This window comes from Cyprinus carpio, chromosome B15, assembly GCF_018340385.1.
Source record: "Cyprinus carpio isolate SPL01 chromosome B15, ASM1834038v1, whole genome shotgun sequence".
Lineage (NCBI taxonomy): Eukaryota > Metazoa > Chordata > Actinopteri > Cypriniformes > Cyprinidae > Cyprinus > Cyprinus carpio.
Genome location: NC_056611.1, coordinates 14,547,482 through 14,571,910, shown reverse-complemented (window position 1 = coordinate 14,571,910; position 24,429 = coordinate 14,547,482). Strand labels below are relative to the sequence as shown.

General features: G+C 37.6%; 1 protein-coding gene and 1 long non-coding RNA gene across 2 annotated transcripts in view; one reads left to right on the top strand and one right to left on the bottom strand.

Annotated features, from left to right (window-relative positions):
• The window catches only part of LOC109112562 (rho GTPase-activating protein 32-like), a 29,637-nt gene extending 12,374 nt beyond the window's left edge, over positions 1 to 17,263 (top strand). The window contains 17 exon segments of the mRNA XM_042739376.1: positions 2,731 to 2,817; positions 4,203 to 4,340; positions 5,754 to 5,846; positions 6,340 to 6,464; positions 6,536 to 6,632; positions 7,058 to 7,142; positions 9,064 to 9,213; positions 9,313 to 9,415; positions 9,645 to 9,788; positions 9,888 to 9,971; positions 10,395 to 10,502; positions 10,589 to 10,734; positions 10,842 to 11,043; positions 11,144 to 11,289; positions 12,466 to 12,540; positions 12,817 to 13,467; positions 14,168 to 17,263. Of these exon segments, the coding sequence (XP_042595310.1) occupies positions 2,731 to 2,817; positions 4,203 to 4,340; positions 5,754 to 5,846; positions 6,340 to 6,464; positions 6,536 to 6,632; positions 7,058 to 7,142; positions 9,064 to 9,213; positions 9,313 to 9,415; positions 9,645 to 9,788; positions 9,888 to 9,971; positions 10,395 to 10,502; positions 10,589 to 10,734; positions 10,842 to 11,043; positions 11,144 to 11,289; positions 12,466 to 12,540; positions 12,817 to 13,467; positions 14,168 to 16,431 (4,698 nt within the window). The 3' untranslated portion in view covers positions 16,432 to 17,263.
• Positions 12,953 to 23,074, bottom strand: LOC122139805. Its single transcript, XR_006156552.1, has 6 exons — positions 22,981 to 23,074; positions 22,787 to 22,840; positions 22,567 to 22,697; positions 22,142 to 22,230; positions 21,912 to 22,048; positions 12,953 to 13,089 (listed from the first exon to the last, which is right to left on the bottom strand). It is a non-coding gene; the product is annotated as an uncharacterized LOC122139805 (long non-coding RNA).
• Between the last annotated feature and the right edge of the window lie 1,355 nt (positions 23,075 to 24,429).

Genomic DNA, 24,429 nt, shown 5'->3' with positions numbered 1-24,429 from the left:
TGTCCTCCTGTTCTGAGGTCGGTATCTGAGAGCGCAGCTCCGTTCTGCATGGATTCAGAGGGAGGACCAACATCCAGCGCAGGGAGGGGGCTAAGATGGTGGAGTGATGGGGGGTGAGGGGGGGATCATTTCTATATTTGTCCTCTTCCTCAGTTGCAATTAGAACAGCATCATGCACATCCCTCTACTGCAGGAGATGAAGATTGGAAAAGGTCCGTGTCTCAGACAGGACGTGTTTTGACTGCAGCGCATTGCTGATTTTCATTCTGCTCTGAATCGGGCGGTTTGTTTTTGATGAGCTGGGCTGACTGAGCACAGGCTTCTGGTCTGTGGGGGAGGGGTTGGGTGTGTGTGTGTTAGTGACGGGTTTCTGCGTCTGCGTGCAGCAGCCATGCAGAACATCAGCAGAGAGGCTGAATAAGGAAAGGCTCAGGTATGAGACTATAGGGAACTATCGAGGTTGGATTTGTCAGAATGGGCCTGAGCGTGTTGATAAGACGAGACAGACGGCGTATCAGTGAGTATCCATCCGCTATTTCATTATAAGAGAGGAATAATTATATAGAAATGGTTGGCTGGGGTTCTGCTGCCATGCAGTGTAGTGTTAAAAACATAAAAACTGTATATACTACACTGCATGACATATTTTGTGTGATGTTCTGTAGTTGCAATATATATATATATATTCATATATATATATATATATATATAGATAGATTATATAATATATTCTATTATTTATATTATATTATATATATAATATTTTCAGATTTTAAAATAATATTTTTTTATTTTTTTATGTCATGTTATGTTTAATTTTCTTACCTCATTGACAAGTTTGATTCAATAGATTTTGTCACATTAGTTTTACACAACAAACAAAATGGCCTTAATATTTTACACTGTTTTGCATTTCAAGTTAATTTACTTTAAGTTTATTTATTTTAATGTATTTCTACTAGAAAATAAAACAGAAAATGTATTTAAGAATAAGTGTTTTGCCATTTTTGTGGTTTGTAACCAGTTTTGTTGATCCAAAAATGTTTAATTCAAGCAGATGTATTAGGATGTAGAAATATATTAATGTTTACAGTATTTTAATAGACTTGTGTCCAGTAATTTGTGCTTGGGTGAAAGATGTTCAAGTGGCTATCCTGCAGTTTGTATTACTCTACTGCACTTCAGTGTTTAAGTAGGTCATTAAAGCTTGTCGGTTTCTGGAAGTTTTTATCTATAAATAATCAATGCTTTCATTTGTTTAATGCATCTTTGAAGTGGCTCAGCATTTTCTATCAATTAAAGGGATGCAGTTCTTGTCTTTGATGTGGAGGCTGATGTGTGTGTGTTGAGTGATGCATGGGGAGTCTGCATTACTGAGATGATGCAGAGAAGTAAATTACAGCAGACACTACAAAGGAGTTTGCCTTACCGGATGTTTAATTTGCAGATCGAATCCCCTGAATCACATCAGTTTTTGGGCTCATGGGTTGGCATCCATTTGCAGGGACAAGTAGATGTTGTGATGTTTTATAGAGGAGGATCATATAATGTTTGGCTCAGCCAGCAGCTGTGGAAAGTACTGAGCAAAACCCTTTATAAAGTTGCACTGGAACTGCTACACTAGTGTTATGGGAATTTTCCTTGATGTGTTGGCTTTGTGAATCCAGAAAGAATCAGACGCTTTTGAGGGGTGGTGTACCTGCAGCTGTTTCTTCTTTCTGTTGTGTGTAGGTGTCTTGTTGTCTGTGTGTCAGTCATCAGGGCCTGCTGTTTTAGCAGCCTTTAAAAACCCATTGTCATGTTTTAGCTGTGCTACAACTGCTTTCCCAGCAGCAGGACTGTTTTTGTATTTCTCTCTCTGGAGCTGATGACCTTTCATCAAGATTTTTATATGCCATTATTAATTTTAATGCTTTTATAGCATGATTTCAGCTATAATACGTCATTTTCTTCTACTGTTTCACATTTCTGTCTTAGCCTTGAATGTTTTACACAATCTGTGCATTTTGCTGAAAGTTTTTCAACGCAGGCTAAATTTTGGATTTGAAGTGGTTAAAGAAGACGTGTGCCAATTTTTTTTCACATCAATTTTTTTTTTTTTACATTTAAATGCCATTATACAGTTGCCCAACAGATATTTTACAGTTTTTGATTGAAAATTCACGTTTGATTTTTTTTATATATAACACATAAATGTTGTTACAGTTTTTCTGACAATTAACTAACTTCTTTTTGCAATGATCAACTAGTTTTGAGGTGATTTTTAATAGATGTATGAAATCACTGATGCATGAAATGTCACAATGCTTTTTTTGAACTACATTTTAAGAAATATCTATTATTTATCATTCGAAACCCAAGCTGCCTTTTATAAAATATTTAGCTGTGTTTTCATGCTGTTTGATTCTATTGTGTTGCTTAATAAAAGTCAACATTAGATCAGCATTAATAAACAAAAGTGAACAGAGAACAAGCTGAAATGATAATTTTATATAGCCATGATAATATTTTGGTGACTTTTTATTTTTAAAAGCCATGCACAATTTTGCAATTTTAAACATTTGGTGCCACATGGAGCACTGTGATGTGTGGTTTGTATGTACTATAACAATATTTATTGCTTTTATTGTCTCCCTTTGACATTTGTTGTTGAATATATTATAGGAGTATATTAATAGGAGAATGAAAGGATACTGAAAATTCAGACTTGCTTTCTATGTCTCTCCACAGCTGTCTTTATCTGAGGATCAGAACGACCTCACACACAATGGCCTTAACTCAAAGGAGTCAGTGTATCTGGTCCAGATCTGTTGCCAAGTAAGCTTGTTTTACACAGAATTTTTCACGTAGAACCTCTGTAGCCCTTTCTGTGTGACAGAGCAGAAGAAATATCATCCCAGCATCACTGATTTGTTATGGCAACAGAGCGAAAGCTAAGCCTAGGAAAAATTGTCAAGTTATAAAAAGACCGTTAAGAGCTTCAGATCAAACAGGCCGACCAACCGCATGCAGTTTGTACAGCAATTTATCTGCTTCATGGAATGTTTCCGCGTTTAGGAAAAGACAGGATTTTAAAAGAGGATTTTGAGGCCAAGATGAAGACAAAAACTTCAAAATATAAATACTCTTGGTCCTTCATTTCTTACTAAAACAATAGGGCTCTGGGAGTGTTTTACACACGTCCACAGAACTTCTAAAAATATGAAATCAAAGGCCGTTTTTGTGCTGGTAAGTGTAAGAGACAAAAAGATATATAAAACTAAAAATCTATCAAAATCCCTAAAAGTTTTTTCCACCACTTTATCAAATCTCTCTTTTTTTTTTTTTTTTTTTTTTTCAGTTGTGTGATCTCTACAAACCACAGACATACAAGCTACTGAATTCAGCCTTCTTAACCAAACACTGGGTGTTATGATGCTACCATGCAATAATAGAAATGTATAAACCAAAAGAGAGATTATGATTCTGCTATACGCTACCACTGAGACTAGTGGACATATCCAAGTAAATATCGTTTACATATTGAAGTAAAATTGCATAGAAAAACCATGAAATATTACAATTATATCTGACAAAGAACAGAAAATTATTGTATTTCTAATTAAATAATGATTTCTATTTCAATATATTTTAAAATGTAATTTATTACAGCGATGGTAGAGCTGAATATTCAGCATCATTACTCCAGTCTTCAGTGTCACATGATCCTTCAGAAAACATAAAAAAAAACAAAAAATAATAAAAAAAAAAATAAAAAAAAAAAATCATTCCTTAAGGGTTTTTTTTTTTTTGAGAAGTTGTACTGTTTAAGGGTTTTTTTTTTTGTTTGTTTTTTTTTTGCTTTTTTTAGAAATTGTAATTTTTTTATTTATTTTTCATTTATGAAGGTCAAAAACAACAGCATTTATTTGAAATATTTTGTAACAATACAATGTCTTTAACAATGCCTTTACTGTCACTTTTGACTAATTTAGTGAGTCCTTGCTGAATTAGTTTATTGCAAAAAAAAAATTGAAAGCCGAAAATTTTGGAAACCATATGACATATGCAATAGTTATGAATTATTAATATTATTATTGTTTGAAAAGGTCACATTTCCAATGTTTTCTTAAGGAGATTTGACTGTCATTCTAACTCTCTCTTCTTTATTCAGAATGACTGTTCTTCCTACATTCACTCTTATTGCTTTTCGTGTGTCTTAGGGTCGTAAGTGGACAGTGAGGCGTTCATATGAAGAGTTTCGTGTCCTTGACAAGCATCTCCACCTCTGTATCTATGATAGAAGATTCTCTCAGCTTCCTGAGCTGCCCCGATTAGACAGCCTGAAGGACAAACCCGAGGTTGGTTCACCACACACACATATATTGACTGTCTACAAGTATCCTTGGTGAAGGCAATCCCAGTGCAGTGAAAATTCATAAAATGTGCTGCACACATCTGAATATTTGGGTTGAACTGTTCTGGAACAGTTTTGTAAATACAACTTAACCACTGATTTCTAGTCGTGTCCTCTTTTGGAAGGCCAAACAAAGTAGTTTCGCTTTCACAACGAAACACACAGCATCTCCACAACATGGCAGCGGCGGCAACAGAGAGCATAAACGCCTTTCTTTGAGTTAAAGAAGCCGTTATGCAAATCTTCCCACATCGTGACGTAGACATGTGGGGGTGTGTTAGAACGAGCCGTTTTAGGAGGACGTGGTTAACTCTTAACTTTTATAAAGAATATCTCTTTGGATTTGAGACTTTAGTCTTTGCAAATTTACAGATCTTCTTTATGCACCAAGAGCTTGAAACACTCCAAAGAGAAAGGAAAAATTTAAATAGCATCATATGACCCCTTTAAGTAGTACTCAATTACATTATTTGCAGCACTTCATGGGAGTTCATTTGGTGCAATTTGCTCATTTAGATTATCTGACTGGTGGAGATTTCATTGCAGAATCATGGGTAATGTAGTTTTTCCACCATGCTTTGTTAAACATGATTGAAATAATGCAGGCTAATGCTAATCAACAAAACAAAAACACAAACCAACTATTAACAACTTCATAGCTCACAGTAGGTCTGTCTTTAAAAGATTATTGTCAAAAATCACTTTCCCTATGAAGAAAAAAATGTAATTTTTACTTCGTGAGCCCACCTCCTGCAATATTTGTGTGTTGTGTATATATTGCAGATGTTCTATATATTTCTATAGCATCACTGTTTAAAGAGTAATTAGCTGGTGTTGAAGTGGATTTACTTATTGTAGAGTTCACAAAAGTTATCATGAGCATCTTAATGTTTAAAGAAGATGTCATAACAAATAGCAGTAGACCGGAATTCATAAAATTCATAAATTTGTAAAATTTTTCCTTCACACTGTGGAAATACAATCTGGAAGACAGAAAACAAAATGGGAGCTACATAAGGTCTATAAGAGTATTGTGTGTATTTAGCTTAGCAGCATGCTAACATCAAACTCATACATGCTTCCTGTTCAGAGATCTATTTATGTCTCACATCGTGTTGCTGCCCATATAGATCATATTAAATCAGTGTCTTGAGGGTCATTTCAGTTAGGATACTCCCTAACTGATGAAGGTACAGTAGATAGCTGTGGATAGCAGACAACAAGGCCACCTGCTAAGCTTTAGAACCAAGCTATTGTGTTGGATCAAAGGCTTATATCTTAAAGGGAGCAAACCGAGAGTGTTGAAAATTGTCTCTTTGTTTATTATCCCTACTCGGTTTCTATTCTTTCTCCACAGACACTTTCCCAAATGCTTACTGCGTATATTTCCTGTCTCTCAGCCATTGCTGATAACAAGATCAACTGCGGGCCAGCACTCACATGGATGGAGGTATTAATGTCACTCCTGATTTTTAACCTGCACTACACCTGAATGCTTCCTGTGGCTGCCTGCCTAAATCCTGCCTCTTAAATATAGACGCGATTGACAGCGAATTGACCGTGGCACGGTGTTTAACAAAAGAGGTGTGTTTAACACCTTTGCTTTAACAACAGTAAATTGCTCACAGTGTCTCATAAAACACAATCCCATTTTAGGACAGACTTCGGATTTAGTGTATAAAACCAAAAAGTAATCACACCCCATTTTTTATATTCAGTTAGTCATTAACAAGGATAAGAGACACCTGGCTTTACATGTCTCGGCGTGCTCAGTCGCATGAGATTGCTCTTTCCCAGCATATTGTGTGTGTTTCACACTGATGTCGCACCTTTCGAGTCATCGTAAAAGGAAATATGAAATCATTACATAAGGTGATGTTTTATTGGTTGCTGATTATATGCATGTGTTCATATATTTGATTAGTCTTTCTTCACTCTTCTAGGTTGATAACAAAGGGAATCACCTGCTGGTTCATGACGAATCCTCTATTAACGTTCCCGCTGTAGCTGCGGCCCATGTCATAAAGCGTTATATCGCCCAAGCAGCAGATGAACTCTCTTCTTTGAGGTATATATATTTTTTTTTTTTAATTTTGTTGCATAATATATTTTTTGGATTTTGGTTTTAGTAAACTGAAGCATAATTTATCTTTAAAAGGTTGGAGACATAGTATCAGTGATTGATATGCCTCCTAAAGAAGACACTGGGCTTTGGTGGAGGGGCAAACATGGATTTTCAAGTATGCTGTCTTTTTTTATTTTATTTTATTTTATAAGTTTCATGAAAAAGCCTGTATGTGTTGGAAACTGTCATCACTTTGCTTTACATCTGAAACTTGTTTTTGCAGCTTTTATGTCACATCTGAGTCAAAACATCCACTCATTACAGTCATATTTCTCTATTGCTGATAAGGGAGGAATTTTAGCGGTGATAAATGTGTCATGAAGTAATTGTTACTGATATGCAGGATTATTCATATTGTGCTGCAGCAAGATTGTAAATGTTATGTACATAGGGATTCACAGACTTATTCACAGCTGTGTCTTTTAGAGATTTTAGACTGTTTAAAGAGTAGGCCTAATTATGAAAATTTTGCCCTTGTTGAAATGAAGTGAGCGATGTAGAATTTAGTTTTATTCAGTGTATTATTTTTCCATTCACAGGTGGGATTTTTTCCTTCTGAATGTGTGGAACTCATTAGTGAGAAAATCCCCTCAAATGTGACCAACTCTTTGGCCAAACCAGGTACACACTTTTTTTTGTGTGTGTAAAAATATAGTGTAATTAATGCATACTCCACCAGAGGACATTAATTAAAGTGATGATGCTTGATTATTATTTCATTACTTCATTAAGGTATATTAACTCATCAAATGATCAGTGTACTAAAATAAAATGTGTTTAAACATTACACATTTTTATTTTTATAATACTAAGACTTTGTTTGAAGGCAGAAGAAAAAAATGTTCCTCTATATCAGTTTTCTGTTATAGGTACATAATTTATTCAATTTCAAATGCAATTTTAAGTCAGCCTTAGCATACAGGTGCATTTCAATAAATTAGAATGTCGTGGAAAAGTTCATTTATTTCAGTAATTCAACTCAAATTGTGAAACTTGTGTATTAAATAAATTCAATGCACACAGACTGAATAGTTTAAGTCTTTGGTTCTTTTAATTGTGACGATTTTGGCTCGCATTTAACAAAAACCCACCAATCCAAATCTCAACAAATTAGAAAATATGGTGACATGCCAATCAGCTAATCAACTCAAAACACCTGCAAAGGTTTCCTGAGCCTTCAAAATGGTCTCTCAGTTTGGTTCACTAGGCTACACAATCATGGGGAAGACTGCTGATATGAGAGTTGTCCAGAAGACAATCATTGACACCCTTCACAAGGAGGGTAAGCCACAAACATTCATTGCCAAAGAAAGCTGGCTGTTCACAGAGTGCTGTATCCAAGCATGTTAACAGAAAGTTGAGTGGAAGGAAAATGTGTGGAAGAAAAAGATGCACAACCAACCGAGAGAACCGCAGCCTTATGAGGATTGTCAAGCAAAATCGATTCAAGAATTTGAGTGAACTTCACAAGGAATGGACTGAGGCTGGGGTCAAGGCATCAAGAGCCAACAAGGAATTTGGCTACAGTTGTCGTATTTCTCTTGTTAAGCCACTCCTGAACCACAGATAACGTCAGAGGCGTCTTATCTGGGCTAAGGAGAAGAAGAACTGGACTGTTGACCAGTGGTCCAAAGTCCTCTGTTCAGATGAGAGCAAGTTTTGTATTTCATTTGGAAACCAAGGTCCTAGAGTCTTGATCAACTTCTTACAAGCTCATAGCCCAAGTTGCTTGAAGTCCAGTGTTAAGTTTCCACAGTCTGTGATGATTTGGGGTGCAGGGTTGGTCCATTGTGTTTTTTGAAAACCAAAGTCACTGTACCCGTTTACCAAGAAATTTTAGATCACTTCATGCTTCATTCTGCTGACCAGCTTTTTGAAGATGCTGATTTCATTTTCCAGCAGGATTTGGCACCTGCCTACACTGCCAAAAGCACCATAAGTTGGTTAAATGACCATGGTGTTGGTGTGCTCACCAGACCTGAACCCCAGAGAGAATCTATTGCGTATTGTCAAGAGGAAAATGAGAAACAAGAGACCAAAAAATGAAGATGAGCTGAAGGCCACTGTCAAAGAAACCTGGGCTTCCATACCACCTTAGCAGTGCCACAAACTGATCACGTCCATGCCACGGCGAATTGAGGCAGTAATTAAAGCAAAAGGAGCCCCTACCAAGTATTGAGTACATGTACAGTAAATGAACATACTTTCCAGAGGGCCAACAATTCACAAAAAATGTTTTTTTTTTTTAATTTTTTATTGGTCTTATAAAGTATTCTAATTTGTTGAGATAGTGAATTGGTGGGTTTTTGTTAAATGTGAGCCAAAATCATCACAATTAAAAGAACCAAAGACTTAAACTACTTCAGTCTGCGTGCACTGAATTTATTTAATACACAAGTTTCACAATTTGAGTTGAATTACCGAAATAAAAGAAATTTTCCATGACATTCTAATTTATTGAGATGCACCTGTATTTAGAGGTATGGTTTGTTACTAGCTGGCAGCATTGATTTAAAAGTTTTGTTATTTTCATTTTCTGTAGTGTCTAAAAAGCATGGCAAGCTGATCACATTTCTGCGCACGTTCATGAAGTCGCGTCCCACCAAGCAGAAACTGAAACAGCGAGGTATCCTGAAAGAGAGAGTGTTCGGCTGTGACCTTGGAGAGCATTTGCTTAACTCGGGCCATGATGGTGAGAGGAGAGAGAGACATTAGAGCATCTAAATATTTCATTGAAATGTTATTGTGTAATTCATATTTAAAGTGCAGATTTAATGTGTTGCTCCAACAGTTCCACAGGTCATCAGAAGCTGCACTGAGTTCATTGAGAAACATGGAGTCGTGGACGGAATTTACCGCTTATCTGGGATTTCATCTAACATTCAGAAACTGAGGTGAGGTTTATTTATTTTTCATGCTTGGAAAATTGATAGAAATTAAAATACACTACTGTTCATTTTACATATATTTTAAAATGTAATTTTTTCAGCAGAAATTTCAGCATCATCACTCCAGTCTTCAGTGTCACATGATCCTTCAGAAATCATTCTAATATGCTGATTTGCTGCTCGAGAAACATTTCTTATTATTATCAATGTTGAAATTACCCTCTTGTGTCTATAGGCACGAGTTTGACTCGGAGCATGTTCCAGATCTCACTAAGGACAACTACGTCCAGGACATTCATTCAGTGGGATCGCTGTGCAAACTCTACTTCCGGGAGCTGCCCAACCCACTGCCCAACCACCATCATTATAAAAAATCATCAATAATCAAACAACCACTTCTACACAGACACACTAATGTTCTGTAACTGTGTAGTACCAGTATCAGAACACAGAGGTGATGCTTTGGCAAATTTTCCTAGGATGCTGTATCAGCAGCCACTGATGAGGAGAGGCTGGTCAAAGTCCATGATGTCATACAGCAGCTGCCTCCACCACACTACAGGTTAGATGAGCACACAGCATCCTCTACGGATGAAAAAGAGAAGTGCAGTTTTCTCTTCATCAGATGATCATTCTTTTGTGCTCTTGGTGTTGGGTTAATATGTGACAAATAATGTAAATGTTTTTTCCTTTTAAAATTAAAGTGATGGTTTAACCAAAAAATGGAAGTTCCGTCATCATTAGCTTACTCATTTCATTTCAAACCTGTTTGATTTTCATTTTTCTGTGGAGCACAGAAGATGTTTTGAAGAACAATATTTTTTGTTCATACAAAGTCAGTGGAAGCCAGTGGTTGTTTTGGACAAAAATGTTCTCCCACAAAAGAAATACAGTCATAAAGATTTAGAACGACACGAGGGAGAGTAAAATGTGAAGTGTGCCATTAATACATAATGAAATCTTTGTTTTTATTCTTTGTTTCCAGGACTCTCGAGTTCCTCATGAGACATTTATCCCGCATGGGAACATACTGTGCCGTCACCAACATGCACTGCAAAAATCTTGCAATTGTGTGGGCTCCAAATCTTCTCAGGTAACTTTGTTTTGGTAAAATTGTCTGTAAAGATGCGATTTGTGTCAAAAATGTTGCATTCATTCCTTGTTCCTCAATTGTTGCAGGTCTAAACAGATTGAGTCGGCATGTTTCAGCGGCACCTCTGCTTTCATGGAAGTGCGTGTTCAGTCGGTTGTTGTAGAGTTCATCCTTAATCACGTTGACGTTCTGTTCAGTCCCAAACTCAGCACTCTGATCCGCCACAGCACAGGTGAGAAATGAGCCTCTGCTATTCTCTTCCCACCAGAATTGATTTTTAGATGAAACTCTACTAATGAGGTTCTTAAATGAGCTCATAACTCTAACCTGAATCCACAGGCCACACTACTTTAGCTCGACCCAAGTCTCTACTGGTGAGCTCTCCATCCACCAAGCTGCTTTCTCTAGAGGAAGCCCAGGCCCGAACTCAAGCCCAGCTCAGCTCTCCTGTTTCTCCGGACAGCAAGTATATTGATGTGGGAGAGGGGCCTGCCGCCCTGCAGGGCAAGTTCCACACCGTCATCGACTTCCCTTCTGAGAGGTCTGTCAGTTTGTAATGGTTTTAGTATTGTGATATTTTCATCATTTAGAAAAAATGCAGATGTGAGGTAGTAACCGGTTACTGTTGCTGGTAAATGTAGGAAAAAAGGCTCAACCAAGGTGAAGAAGTCTCCTGTGGGAAACTTGTTTTCCTTCTTTAATATGGGAAAGTCCTCTGCCACTGCCAAGCCCAAACTTCACCGTCATCCCAGTGAACCCAATGAGATGAAAACCACTCCCCTTCCAGGTACAGCTTCGACTCTCCTTTTAATATCAACCTGTATTTATTACAAATCCTAGTGAGCTGCCTAACCTAGAGGGCATTTTAGTCATGATTTTAACACTATACGAAATGCTCAAAAGCAATGAGGGAACTGTTTATTAGAAAGAACTATTTTCCAAACTGTTTTTTATAATTGTATAATAATGTGAAATATAATTTATTCCTGTAATGGAAAAGTAGACTTTTCAGCATCATTACTCTGGTCTTCAGTTTCACGTGATCTTTCAGAAATCATTCTTTGAGGCACCAGCGCGATCAAACAGCTGAAACAGATAATACTCCATTTTTGGTCACACAGTAAAGGCATAATTCTTACTGTATATGCTGATTTTATCCTCAAAAACAAAAACCGTTGTTCTGCTTAAAGGGATAGTTCACCCAAAAATGAAAATTCTGTCATTAATTACTTGCCTTCATGACATTCCAAACCCATAAGAGCACATTGTTCATCTTCGGAACACAAATTAAGATGCTTTTGATGAAATCCAAGAGCTTTCTGACCCTACATTGACAGCAATGTAATTGAAATGTTCAAGGCACGGAAACGTAGTAAGGACATCATTAAAATAGTCCATGTGACATCAGGGGTTTCACCGTAATTTAACAAAGCTATGAGAATACTTTTTATCTGCAAAGAAAACAAAAATAACAATTTTATTCAACAATTCTTCTCCTCCAAATCACATCAAAGTATTCTCATAGTTTTGTAAAATTAGGATTAAACCACTGATGTCACATGGACTGTTTTTACGATGTCCTTACTGCGTTTCTGAACCTGGGAACATTTCAGTTGTGTTGCTCTCTATGGAGGGTCAGAAAGCTGTCAGATTTCATCAAAAATATCATAATTTGTGTTCTGCAGATGAACGAAAGTCTTACGCGTTTGGAACGACATGAGGGTGAGTAATTAATGACAGAATTTTCGTTTTTGGGTGAACTATCCCTTTAATGTTATGAAATATATGATTCCATAATCAATAAAAAATACAAAATAAAAAAAAACAACATTTAAATTTAAATGGAAACTTTTTGTAGGAAAATAAAAGTTTTAACTGTTGATTTTGATTATCTTAATGCATCCTTGTGAATAAAAGTATTAATTACCTAAAAAAAGGTGTTAAACTCTGGCTTACTTGATAGGTGGAAGAGGAGACAGTGGAACACTACGATCTGCTAAAAGTGAAGAATCTCTGTCCTCTTCACATAACTTTGAGGGTAAAAATCATGTTTCACTTTTTTCCATTCCATACTTAAATGTGCTATAACCTTTTTTTTATACCAGTCACTACTGCCACATAACACTGAAGTATGCTTCCTGATATATCACATCTGTTTCTGTGACTTAATGTGTCTCCGGTTTTTGCTGACATGCTATTATTATGTGTGATTTAGGAGAAAGGGCAATGTCACAGACCCTTTAATACAATTTTAATACAAGCTGTTTTACAGCTGTTACTCATCCATAGGCTGATCTCTGACATTTTGTCTCAGGTGGATCAAATATATATCGTCCACGTCGACCGCACTCCACCAGTGATGCTTTATCAGTCTCCTTCAATGAAGAGCTGTTGGACAGCAAATTGACTGGAGACTCTCGCTCCAGTCTCAAAGACCACAAGAAGGACACTGTTTCCTCTTTCTCTTGTGTGCCAGCTCTTATTTCTCCACCTCACCCTGCAACAGATGCTGAGTTTATAGGCATAGCCTCCTTAGACACAGACCCATTGGCCTTTCGGTCCACACAGCTGGTTGATCCCACTGTACCTGAAAGTAAGAAAAGAAGCAGTCGCAAGAAGGCGGGGGGAAGCCATACAGAGTCGGAGACTTCAGACAAAGTCACAAGTCCCTCCCAGCCACCTGATCTTATCCCACTGCGCTCTGAAGATGCAAATCACAAACCCTCTGAAGTGCCAGTCACCTTAAATAATCTGGAACTGGGCACCTCTAAGACTGGCCATGAGACCACTGCAAAGAGCTCAGTGGCAAAGAGTAGTACTGTGTCCTGCCCTTCTGACATTATGTCCCTCGTGAAAAAGCCCAGTGTGTCCACAAAAGGTGTTGAAGGCCATCAGCGTTCTGCAAGCTTTTGCAAAGCAGAAAGTAGATCAACAGAAGTCAAGGAGCACAGAAGAGCAGACTCAGGTCAGAACCATTCTTGTATTCATACATGTAATGAAATTATCAATATATTCCACTACAAGTGTCATCCACAAAAAATGACTAACCCAACACTTACACTCATTATTTTGTTTACTCTCCTTAAAACAGTAACTGGATGTGTTAAGCTGTTAATTACAAAAGAAAATAAATAAGAGCTTCAAATATTTTTACAGCCCTAATATTTTTTCAAAATGTTTTACTTTTTGTTATATTAGTTTAACAAAACAAAATCAAAACTTCTCAGAGGAACCAGTATGAGGTGTTTCTTGGAGGTTATGGTACATTAAAGAAAGATCATGTGACTTTTATGTACGCCAGGTGACCAAATGCGGAAAAATCTATTACCATTGCAGTTTTGCTATAAATTCCTTTTTCAAATTGCCTGAAAAACCACCTCATGCGATATATGGGAGTTTTGCAAATTTGATGTGTTTCCATTAGGCATATTATCAGTTCACAATTTCAGTTTGCGCAATTTGAAGGGTAATGGAGATGCGGCTAATGTTAGCTAAGCTAGTATTTTACCTAAAGGAATATGTTGGTATAGGGTATTTAGCACAGGATATTTGTAAGAAAAAAAACTGAAAGTTAACCAAGCTAGCATTTAACCACCCTGTTAAGTTGTATTTTAGCTCTATGTTCCTCCGTTTAAAAGTATTTTGGTTTGTTGTTCTTCATCTAGGTGCGGTGACATTTGAATGCACGCCTGGGTTGGTGAGGTCTGTGTCTCTCATAACTCCCCAGCCTGCAGCAAAGAGTGCTGCTCGTATGCTAGCTCTAGCACTAGCTGAATCTGCCCAACAGGCCACTCAACTCAGCAAACGTGGGAGCTCTGAACCTCCCACACCTATTTCTCCAGTTCATCATCAGAACCCACTCTTCACACTGCAATTTCCTCCTCCTCTACAGACGTCCTCTGATAGAGAGGAACGGTATGTGTCTAGCAGGACCTTCCCAGATCCATCAAGCACCATGTCTACTGAGAGCCACACCGATGCCGGCAGCCTACGCAGCACCTGCGCCTGCCATGGTAGTGAGAGCGGACTCAGCTTCTCTGATGGCTGTGATGCACCAGCTGGTGGCCAGTGCGCCCATGTGCCCTCTCAGGATTTCTCTCATCGCAGAGATCCAGTGATTCAGCGGGCTTCAGAGAGCCACACAACAATGAGAGATAACATCCGCCATGTTGGAGTTGGTACAGATGAAGGTGGAACAAGCCTTGATGCGGAGATGGAGGTACGTGGAAGTTTACAGCCAACTCCTTCAGAGAGATTCTCTTCCTTGGATAGTCATTCAGCCACTGAAGCGTTGCACAACAAGCAGGCTGCTAATGCTTCCAACTTTCGAGCCATATTGGCAGAAACGTCCATGCCTGCCTCGGTGCACGAAGTTCTTCCACAAGCTTCAAGTACTCCAGCGAGTGTGGTGTATCAGTACAAACCCAGAGACCAAAGGTCTGCTTATTCCCAACAATGGTCAAGTCCAGTTGAGCAAAGCGCCCCTTATTATCAGCCTGATGATGGGCGTCCCCATCCCAGAGTTCTCTCAAGAAACTACTGCAATACCCTTGCGCCACGATCCCTGCACCAGTCCATTAAATATAAAGGTCAACGGGAAGACTACTCAGTCGGTCTCTATAAACATGGAGGACCAAGGTATCCACCATTGGATGGAGCCTCTGTCTACCCCACTATTCGCAGGGTGCGTTCAGTGCATACTCCACCAGAGGACAAGTTTTTCTTCCTTCAGCGTCAAGGCAGCCAGAGCAAACCTTACCAAAAACCACCGCCACCGGACATCCAGCAAGTGCGACCTTACTTTGAAGATGGAAAGGTTCGGTACAGGTACAGCCCCTATTCAGAGGCTCGATACAATCCGTACCAAGAGAACAGTCATGGATACACTTTCTCTTACACTCTAAGCAAACTGCCTTCTCGCTCATCAAAGGTGATGGATAGTACCGAGAACTACCACAAGCCTCCACGCAACCTCCCGGTGAACAACGAGTCCGATTTCATGACCAGAGATGCCAGTCTCCAGCCAAGAACGAAGAACCCTTCTCTTTACGAGGCTTTTAATTCTGGTTTATCTGATCGACATTTCAGTCAGTCCATTAGGCAGGAAAACGCAGCCAAAGAAAGGCAGTTGGGTCCAGTTGGGTCCCAGCCCCATCTTGTAAGGGGCGACCAACGGTGCCAAGAAACACACACTAGGAGCAGGTCAAACTCTGGGAAGGAGATGCTGATTTCAACTGAAGGGGCTGATGGGAAGTACAGGGTGACCATGGTGTCACATTACTCACCAGAGCACCCACTTTCTGAGCCTGATATGCCTGTGCCCTCAAAGTCAGACAGGCATGGCAGTGGGCAGGGAGCCAAATCGGCTTTTATAATGAAGCAGAGTCGATCCATGCACAACTATCCTCAACACAGGCTCGAGTCTGCAGTACTGCCACGCAACCTCACCCTACATAAGGAATACAGCTGCCCTGACTTCAAACACACCGGGTCCAGCGATAGTTTCAGTCATGCAAACCGCAACCAGGAGAGGCAGATGTATAAGACTCTCAGCAACTCTAAAGAAGACTACCAGTACATTTGTGCAATAAGCAGGGACCCTCAGAGGTCTAAGAGATCGCAGAGTGTCAAAACACGCTATCCATCTGGTGAAGCGAAAATGACTCTGGAGCGGGATCACAGACTGTCCTTCTCCTCCCAAAGCAGGACAAGAACTCGTAGTATGTATGTGCCATCTCACTCTGACTATTCCGAAAGCTATGGATCCATACATCCAAAAGTCCCTAAGGCCAGCCGAGCTCGATCGGGTGTTTTCCGAAACTACGGCTGCATGCCACTTCATAGTAACAGACTGTACACCACAGCTGTGGGCCACACAGGTTTTCATCAGACAGAGCTCAGACCCGAGATGCAGATTTATGCTGAATAACAGATTTTAAATAAATAAATACCTAAAACAAATTAACCAGAAATATATGACCTCTGCAGGGCAGTGGTTTTCTATTGTTAATCAGATAATATAATATTTAAAAAGATGCTGTATTTGTTCACTGAAGGGTGTCTTTCACTGTATGCACTGCATACTCTATATATTACAGTTCAAATGACTTAAGCAGACACTGCGTAAATTTGGAAATTCACTCACAGGATATGGTATTTGGTTATTATGGCTACTCTGATTGATTAGTTAAAGTGTTGTGTTACTTGTCTCATTTTGTTACTAGAGGTCAGAGGTTGCAAAAATACTCAAAATATGATGAGAAAAATTAACAAAGGCTTTTAAAATTTATCATAGGTGCAATATATAGGAGCCATTGCCTTGTGTTTTTGGGTGAAGAGTATACGTTTTTTGAGGTATTACCATGACTGTGGAATCAAACAGTTATATGTCAATGACATCAGCGTATATGGTCTGAATAACTATGAAAGGTCGTAATCTACCCCCCTCCACCCCGAGAAGTTTTTCCCTCTGCATTTTTAAATCATGCACTTTATAGTTGGTCTCTGTTTTATGTAACAACGGGCACTTTAGACATGATGATTTTTCATTGTATTTCATCATGTTCATTGAGTCAAAGATGTGGGTGAGCTTTCATCTAAACCGTTCATTTGAGTGGCAGTAATCATTACATGGTTACATATGGAATATATGCTGTTCTGATCAACTGCTGTTTTAGTTTTTACCAAGCATGTACTGTTATCTATTTTAGTTGATTTTGTGTTTACTTTGCTTTAGTCTCATTAAAGTTATTTATTCAAAATCATGACATGTACCCTTGTTGCACCAAATGCCTAATCAGTGCGCTGACCGTTATGTTTTGTTTCTTTGGTAAATCATTGTAGAATCATAAGCATATGAAGACAGATTGCTTTCTTTTTTTGACTAGACTACTGTTGTTCTAAGGTTTATTGGGCAGTCTTGTCATTATACCAAGCACCCTAAAGCATTTTAATATGAATCTTCAAGTCAGGAAGTTATATTACTAACATATTGTCCAGTTATTGTTCCGTTTTAATGCATTTTTTATTATTCATTAATATTAATAACTCCGACACTGGTTACTATATTTGATAGTCCCCTGCAGGTATTGCTTAATGAACAGCAGAGGGCACTGTAGCACTGGAGGACATTTCTAATGATGCTCATGCATTGAAGTTTCCTCCATACACACTAACGTGAGGGCACATCAAAGGTTCAGAGGCACTAGGTTTCTGATGCAATACAATTATTATTTCTGCAAGACGACGTTTATTCCATATTATTCCAGGCATTTTGGTTTTAAGGTTTTGAACTGTCAGGATGGTGGCATGAATGAAACCAAGGTGTTGACTCGTGGGACACCGATGCGTGGCGGATTCTATTATATTAGACGCTAATTGTTTTCACTTTGTGTGTCAGTCAGAGGGAAGTGAATTGAACAGGAACCAAGTTGTCTTGCTTTAAAAAGCCTTTGCATTTAAACCATATTTTTCATCTACTTAGCTGTTAGTTTCTAAAATAACAGCTATCTGGTCTACAGTGGAATAAAACATAGAGTCCTAAGAGATTTGGATTCTCTTGCATGAGGAGCACAAGATCTGTTCTTTTTTTATTCAACGTATACTTCCATCCAGCTGCAATTTTTAATGCTTCTGAAGGCTGAATCCAAATAATTCATAGGAGTTTGGAAGTGAAGAAAGGAGATCACCAGCAGTATGGTGTGGAACACAAAATGGACCACATTGTGTTACGCAGAATGAAAATATATGATTTCATGTTGTTTTCATTCTGTCTGAAGTCTGAATTAGAACTGAAGTAAACCACAAAACACTGTTACAGTGGCTGTGATTCAGCCCATAGACTCTCCTCTGTCATTTTCAGCCTATAAAGTATTTGCATGGCCTGGGCTAAAACAGCATCAACACACTCTTTAAAATCAAGTTACGTTCTTTGTGCGTCAAAGTGGCGATGAAATAGACACTATTTAGGAGCAGGAATGTACCGTATAACACTAAAGCATCACTACATTGTACCAGTGCCACTAACAGCTGCAGAAATCTGCTATTTGAGGAGATTTAGAGCCAACAGCAGATGCCTGCACTACACTAGAGAGCCCGCTGACATACTCTCATACACAGTGTGCAAGAGCTCTGTGTGCAGGTACTGGGGCCACGACTAGCAAACACGCATTCTGGGAAGAAAATGACGGTAAATCACAGATCAGAGGAAGTGCGTCGGTCAAATAAAGAGCAATGCCCTTGGGTGGTGTGCTTAGGTTAGCTTAACATATAGAGTAAAGCGTATACAGTGGAGTGTGGGTAGTGAGTCCAGAACCATGAAAGAGTCTCCACAAATAAATGCAGCAGAATTTTCTTCCAATTTCATGCTTTTAGGAGCCTTTCAAAAACAAATTGGGCACTAGTAAAATATCTATCATAATAAAATATATTTCATCAGAATACACGACTACTTTTTTAATGGCTGTCGATGAAGAAAGATGCTTTTTGCCAGCATAATGACAGTTACTGCATCTACCAGATATGCATATTTTGTTGAGTGTTATCATGATTGCGTTAGAGAAAAAAAAAAAAAAAGATTGTTAATGACTTATGTGTCCTTATTTTCATGGACAAGCTTGACAGTGATTAGCTTTATTAATCCAGTTGTCAACCTCTGAAGAAAAGTATCACAAGGTCTACAAATGTGTGTAGAGCCAAATATATCTTACCAGCATACAAGAATGTAATGGTCCTCAATTCAAATTTTTTAATTCAAAAACAGTTTTCCAACTCATCCATAATTTGACAAACACTGTCTTTATATGACAGCTAAAGAAGGTAACATTGGGTAACGTAAATTTTAGTCACAACCTTGCCAATTACTTTTCTCCATCAGTGAAAATAGTTGAACAACGCCACACACAACATGCTTTTCTAAACGAATCAGTTTAAACGAATCGGCTGAGGGAATGATTCAAATGACTCACTTCTAAATACATTGTTATCCTGCAGAAAAATCCACACCACTAATACACAGACTGACAATCTGTTTGGAAAATACAAACACAGACAAGTGAATTGACAAATAGTGAAAAGTCCATGCTGTGAAGTTGTTGAAGTTCTTGAATTATGCATAGAGTATGTGAACAATGAATACAGATAATGTTTTTTTTTATATTTTTATACTGCAATAGGGTCAGATTTAAAAAAAAAAGAAGTGAGTTGAATGTTGAATGTTCAATAATCAGTTTAGGCAACCATATTATATAACTTATACAGTATATACAATTGTCCATGAGCTTGGTCATATGATCAGCATAAAAATGCTGAATATGTCCATAATAGTTTTATATTAATGCACAAAGAAATAACTCATGCATATTTTTTCTTTGACAGACAGACATTTTTTGTTATATGAATGTTAGAATACATAATATACTAAGATCCAGATACACATAGACATTTTAGTTTGCTTTGGTAATTCAGTGTGTGGGCAAATTTATTTCATCTCATTACTTGAGAAACCTGCATAGATACCAGAAACTGAATTTTAATTGTGCTAATCTGTGATGAATGTCTTGACTCACCAAATTTACATGCATCTGGCCTGAACCTTGTTTACTTTATGTCAACTCTCCCTTCACTTTATATCATAAATGATCTCATTATGTATTCTTAATGATCAAAACATAAGAAAACTTGCTGATTTAGAAGTTGTTTTCCCTCTGCCAGCATCAGTTAGAGTAAATTGAGCACTGGGAAGTATATATGGGGGAAAATTGTCATATCAAGGACTTGGGGAAAACGTATGGCCTTGGTTTCCCAGTGTGTTGATGATTTTGTAATGCAAACATGCTCTACAGAGAGATGAATGTTGGGATGGCAGCAGGACTTGTGTATTCTGTGCTGTTTTCACAGGGCTTGCTGAAGTTCACTTGGTAAATCTCCAAAACTTGCGTTTTATCGTCTTATCTGGCTAATTCTGAAGGCAAACAAAGGATCTTGTGTTTGTGCCTTCGTTAAAAACCAAAGTCCTCAATAATGAATCAACCAAAACTTTGCATATATGAGAGAATCAAAAAAATAAGACAGGCAATCTTATGAAACCTGTCCTTTTTAGTTTTGCCCAAAAATATTTTTTTTTAGTAATTACTATTTTTCATGATTTTATGCTCACCAAGGCTGCATTTAAACAATAATATTCTGAAATACTATCTCAATTTAAAATATGCTTGTAGGAATATATGTTATTTGGACAGCATATGGACATTTCGTATTATTATAAATGTTGAAAATGGTTTTGCTGCTTCATATTTTTGTGGAAACTGTGATATACCATTCAAAATATTTCTACAAAAATATTAAGCAGCAAAACTGGTTTCAACACTGATAATAACTGGGCAGCAAATAAGCATATCTGAAGGATTTCTGAAGGGTCATGTGACACTGAAGACTGGAGTAATTGCTGCTGAAAGATTTTGATGCTGCTGATATTTGATAATATTATTGTTTTTACTTTATTTTTGATCAAATAAACGCAGCCTTATAGTGAGCAAAAAAAACTAGTCCTTATAAATGCAGATTGGGTGTTTGCAATAATATTTCTCAATATTACAGTTTTACTGTAATGCATAATTATATAGAATCCTTGGTAAGAGACATGTTTGTCATTTCGGTAACACTTTCATAAGGTTCATTAGTTAACATTAGTTAGTTAACATTAGTAAACATTAACTAAGAATGAACAATGCTTCCAAAGCATATATCAATCTTAGTTAATGTTAATTTCAGCATTTACTAGTGAATTATTAAAATCACAAGTTGTGCTTGTTAACATTCGTTAATGCACTGTGATCTAACATGAACAAACAACGAATGGCTGTATTTTTCTTATCTAACATTAACAAAGATTAATAAATCGTGTAATAAATGTATTGTTCATTGTTCATTCATGTTAGTTAATGCATTAATTAATGCTAACAAATGACACCTTATTGTAAAGTGTTACCTTTATTTACCCCCCCCCCCCCCCAAATGGAAATAACAGAGTTATCAAAAGACTAGCACCAATGACCTCAGAGTACAAATAGTCCTTTTATTAATATGCCCTTGAGTGACCAAACCAGTGCTGATGGACAGTTAAAGAGACAGAGTCTCACCTTTGGCCTTTCTTGTTGTGTTCTGTCATTAGTGTTAAACGCTGCTATTAGAGCATGGAATAGAATAGAATCCATCTGAAGTGAGCAGGGCCAATGTTTGACCAGCATCACTGATGCCTAAAAAGGCATACAATGGGACTAAAAGCACAGCATGTAAAAAGCAAGTTCTAGCAGGGAAGTTCAGATATTCCATATCACAGTCTGCACTGATCAGTTGCTGCTTGAACACACACACACACGTTTCATCCTGATTATACATTTGAGATTGTACCTCTGGCTTTGGCATCTGCATGCTGATGGCTTGATTATCTATGACGAGCCGAGCTCTGATTCGCATTTTTACCCTCGGTGGAATAACTCAGTTGCAAATGCAGGGGTCTGATTTGCCTTGACTCCAGGAGAGAAAATCTATCAAGAAAAATGGGTTTAAGTTGACAAACCTCTGCAAACTATTCATCTGCATTATTTATGTATGTGGTAATACAATAGAAAAGAGTAGACCTAAATGTTTATAACTGTGTGCTGCTGTCCATTTTAGCCATTTAGCCAGATGTCCACTGATATCTCTGTATGCCAGGGCAGAGCACTGCCTGCCAAAAGGTTAAGGGATAATGGATAAATTATGGCCGTTTCTACATGAATATGATATACCTTGGTGTCCACAATCCAGTTATTATTTTTTTCCCAAAGTATAAGGCACAAATTGCTTTTTTTTTTTTTTTTTTTTTTTTTTTTTTTTGTGAGAACTAATAAATGTAATAAATGAACTAGATAAACTATTCTAACTAGGTTGTTTAATTGTGATTTTTGCCTTTCTGGAGAGATCTCAATTGTGTCTACAATTAAAAGTCCAATCAGTGCACTTAAAAAGTTTTTCACATTAAAAACATTGTGATTTCGTTAAGAGTGATCTTGTGTACACTCACATGAGATGAAAACTAGTTTTCTGTAAAAGGGATTAATTTTGTTAATTTGCATTTCCGCAATGCTTGAAATGACGTGATCGCAGTGTTTTGCTAAACGCCAGAATCCTGTCGACGCTCATTAGATGCCGCCTCTGTAGATACAATAGTGATATTTAGTGACGTGAAGAACGGCAACTAGACAAAGTAACACACCTAATTTAGCTATAATTAATAAACTTACCAGCGGAGACAACGGGAGAATCAGTACATTTATGGCCGAATAAGCAGAAAAGTCCTGAAGCCAGGAGACAGAAAGATTGACGAAGACAAAAACGTTCATAAACATTAATGAGTGCTGTTGATTTTTGTTGAACAGGTAAGAGAATTAATAACTTAATTATGCAGACCGCTCCCTAAAACTCTTAAGTAGTATACCTAAATGTAATTTAAATAAAACGTCAATTCTCGTCCATAGATTGCCTACAGCAGTGCTTCCCAAACATGTCCTGGAGGCCCCCCTGCCCTGCACATTTTGTATGTCTCCCTAATCAGACACACCCAATTTAGTTCTTGCAGTCTCTACTAATGAGCTGATGAATGGAATCAGGTGTGAAGATAAGGGAGACATACAAAAAGAGCAGGGCAAGGGGGCCTCCAGGACAGGTTTGGAAAGCACTGGTCTACAGCTTTTAACAGCATTGTAGCATTGGTATACAACAGTAGTTTAAATAGGCCTAACTCCTGAATGCACCTAAAATATCAAACAGTAAAGTCATAATTTTTACAAAAAAATCTATTACCATTCTGTTGAATAGAATTAAACTATTTGTAATTTAATTATAGCAAGAATTCTAAAGTATTTTTAGCATAATGTCCCTAATTTTGTGTGCAACAATTTAACCGTTGTCAGGATTATGGATTGTGTGTTTTTGCCCCTGTGATCCAGTTTTGTCTTCTATTTGATTGTGTTAATTTGATCCCAGGTGTATCTCATTCTTCCGCAATTATCCTGCCTTTAGTCCTTTCAGTTCAGTTTTGTCGGGTCTACAAGTTAAGTACGTGTGTCTTCCTCCTGTTCTCCATGTTGGAGTTACCAATGTGTTGGATTAATAAAGACTCTTTCAATTATTCTCGGCTCCGTGTACCTTCCGGCAGCGTAGCGTGACAACTGTATGAATTTTCCCCAGCCCAGAATTTTTATATTTATATAGATTTTTTTACATTCCTTAAAATTGACAATGAAACTAAGAATGACAGCTTAATTTAAGCTAAATTTGCAACCCTTTAAATGTTATGGCAAAAACAACAACAAAAAAAAAAATTGTTTAAATAAACTACAAAATAAAATAAAAAGTTCTTCTTCTCATTTAATTCAATGAAAAGGAAAAAATAGGATCTATTTTGTACTCAGTACTTAAATTAAAATATGATTTCCTATGTCAATTGTTGCTGTTATAATTGGCTCTTGTGTACATAAATGAACACACTCACCTTCTCAGATGTCATAGTGCATCGAGTGCAGTTATATTCTATGAATACTATAAACCTCATGTGGTAGACGTTTCAATAAACAATCACCATACTGAAGTGGACACTGAATTTATGATTGCCCAATGAGATATAAAAATAACTTGTCTTTTTGTCTCGACCCGCTGTGGCTAACAGATCAAAAAGATGACTCGCACAACTCGGCTGACATCTATCTAAGCAGACCTCTTGGGGATAAAGCGTTCTATTTTCCTGTCCTGTGATTGTCCGCAGGAAGAGGTGATGTGCAGTGAGAAATGGAGAGAAATAAGATGGCCAAAACGGTAATCACTGTGCACTCAGCTATAGAAGCAATAGATGTTGCAGTAACATCTGCTGGAGGAAGTGTTCGCTGTG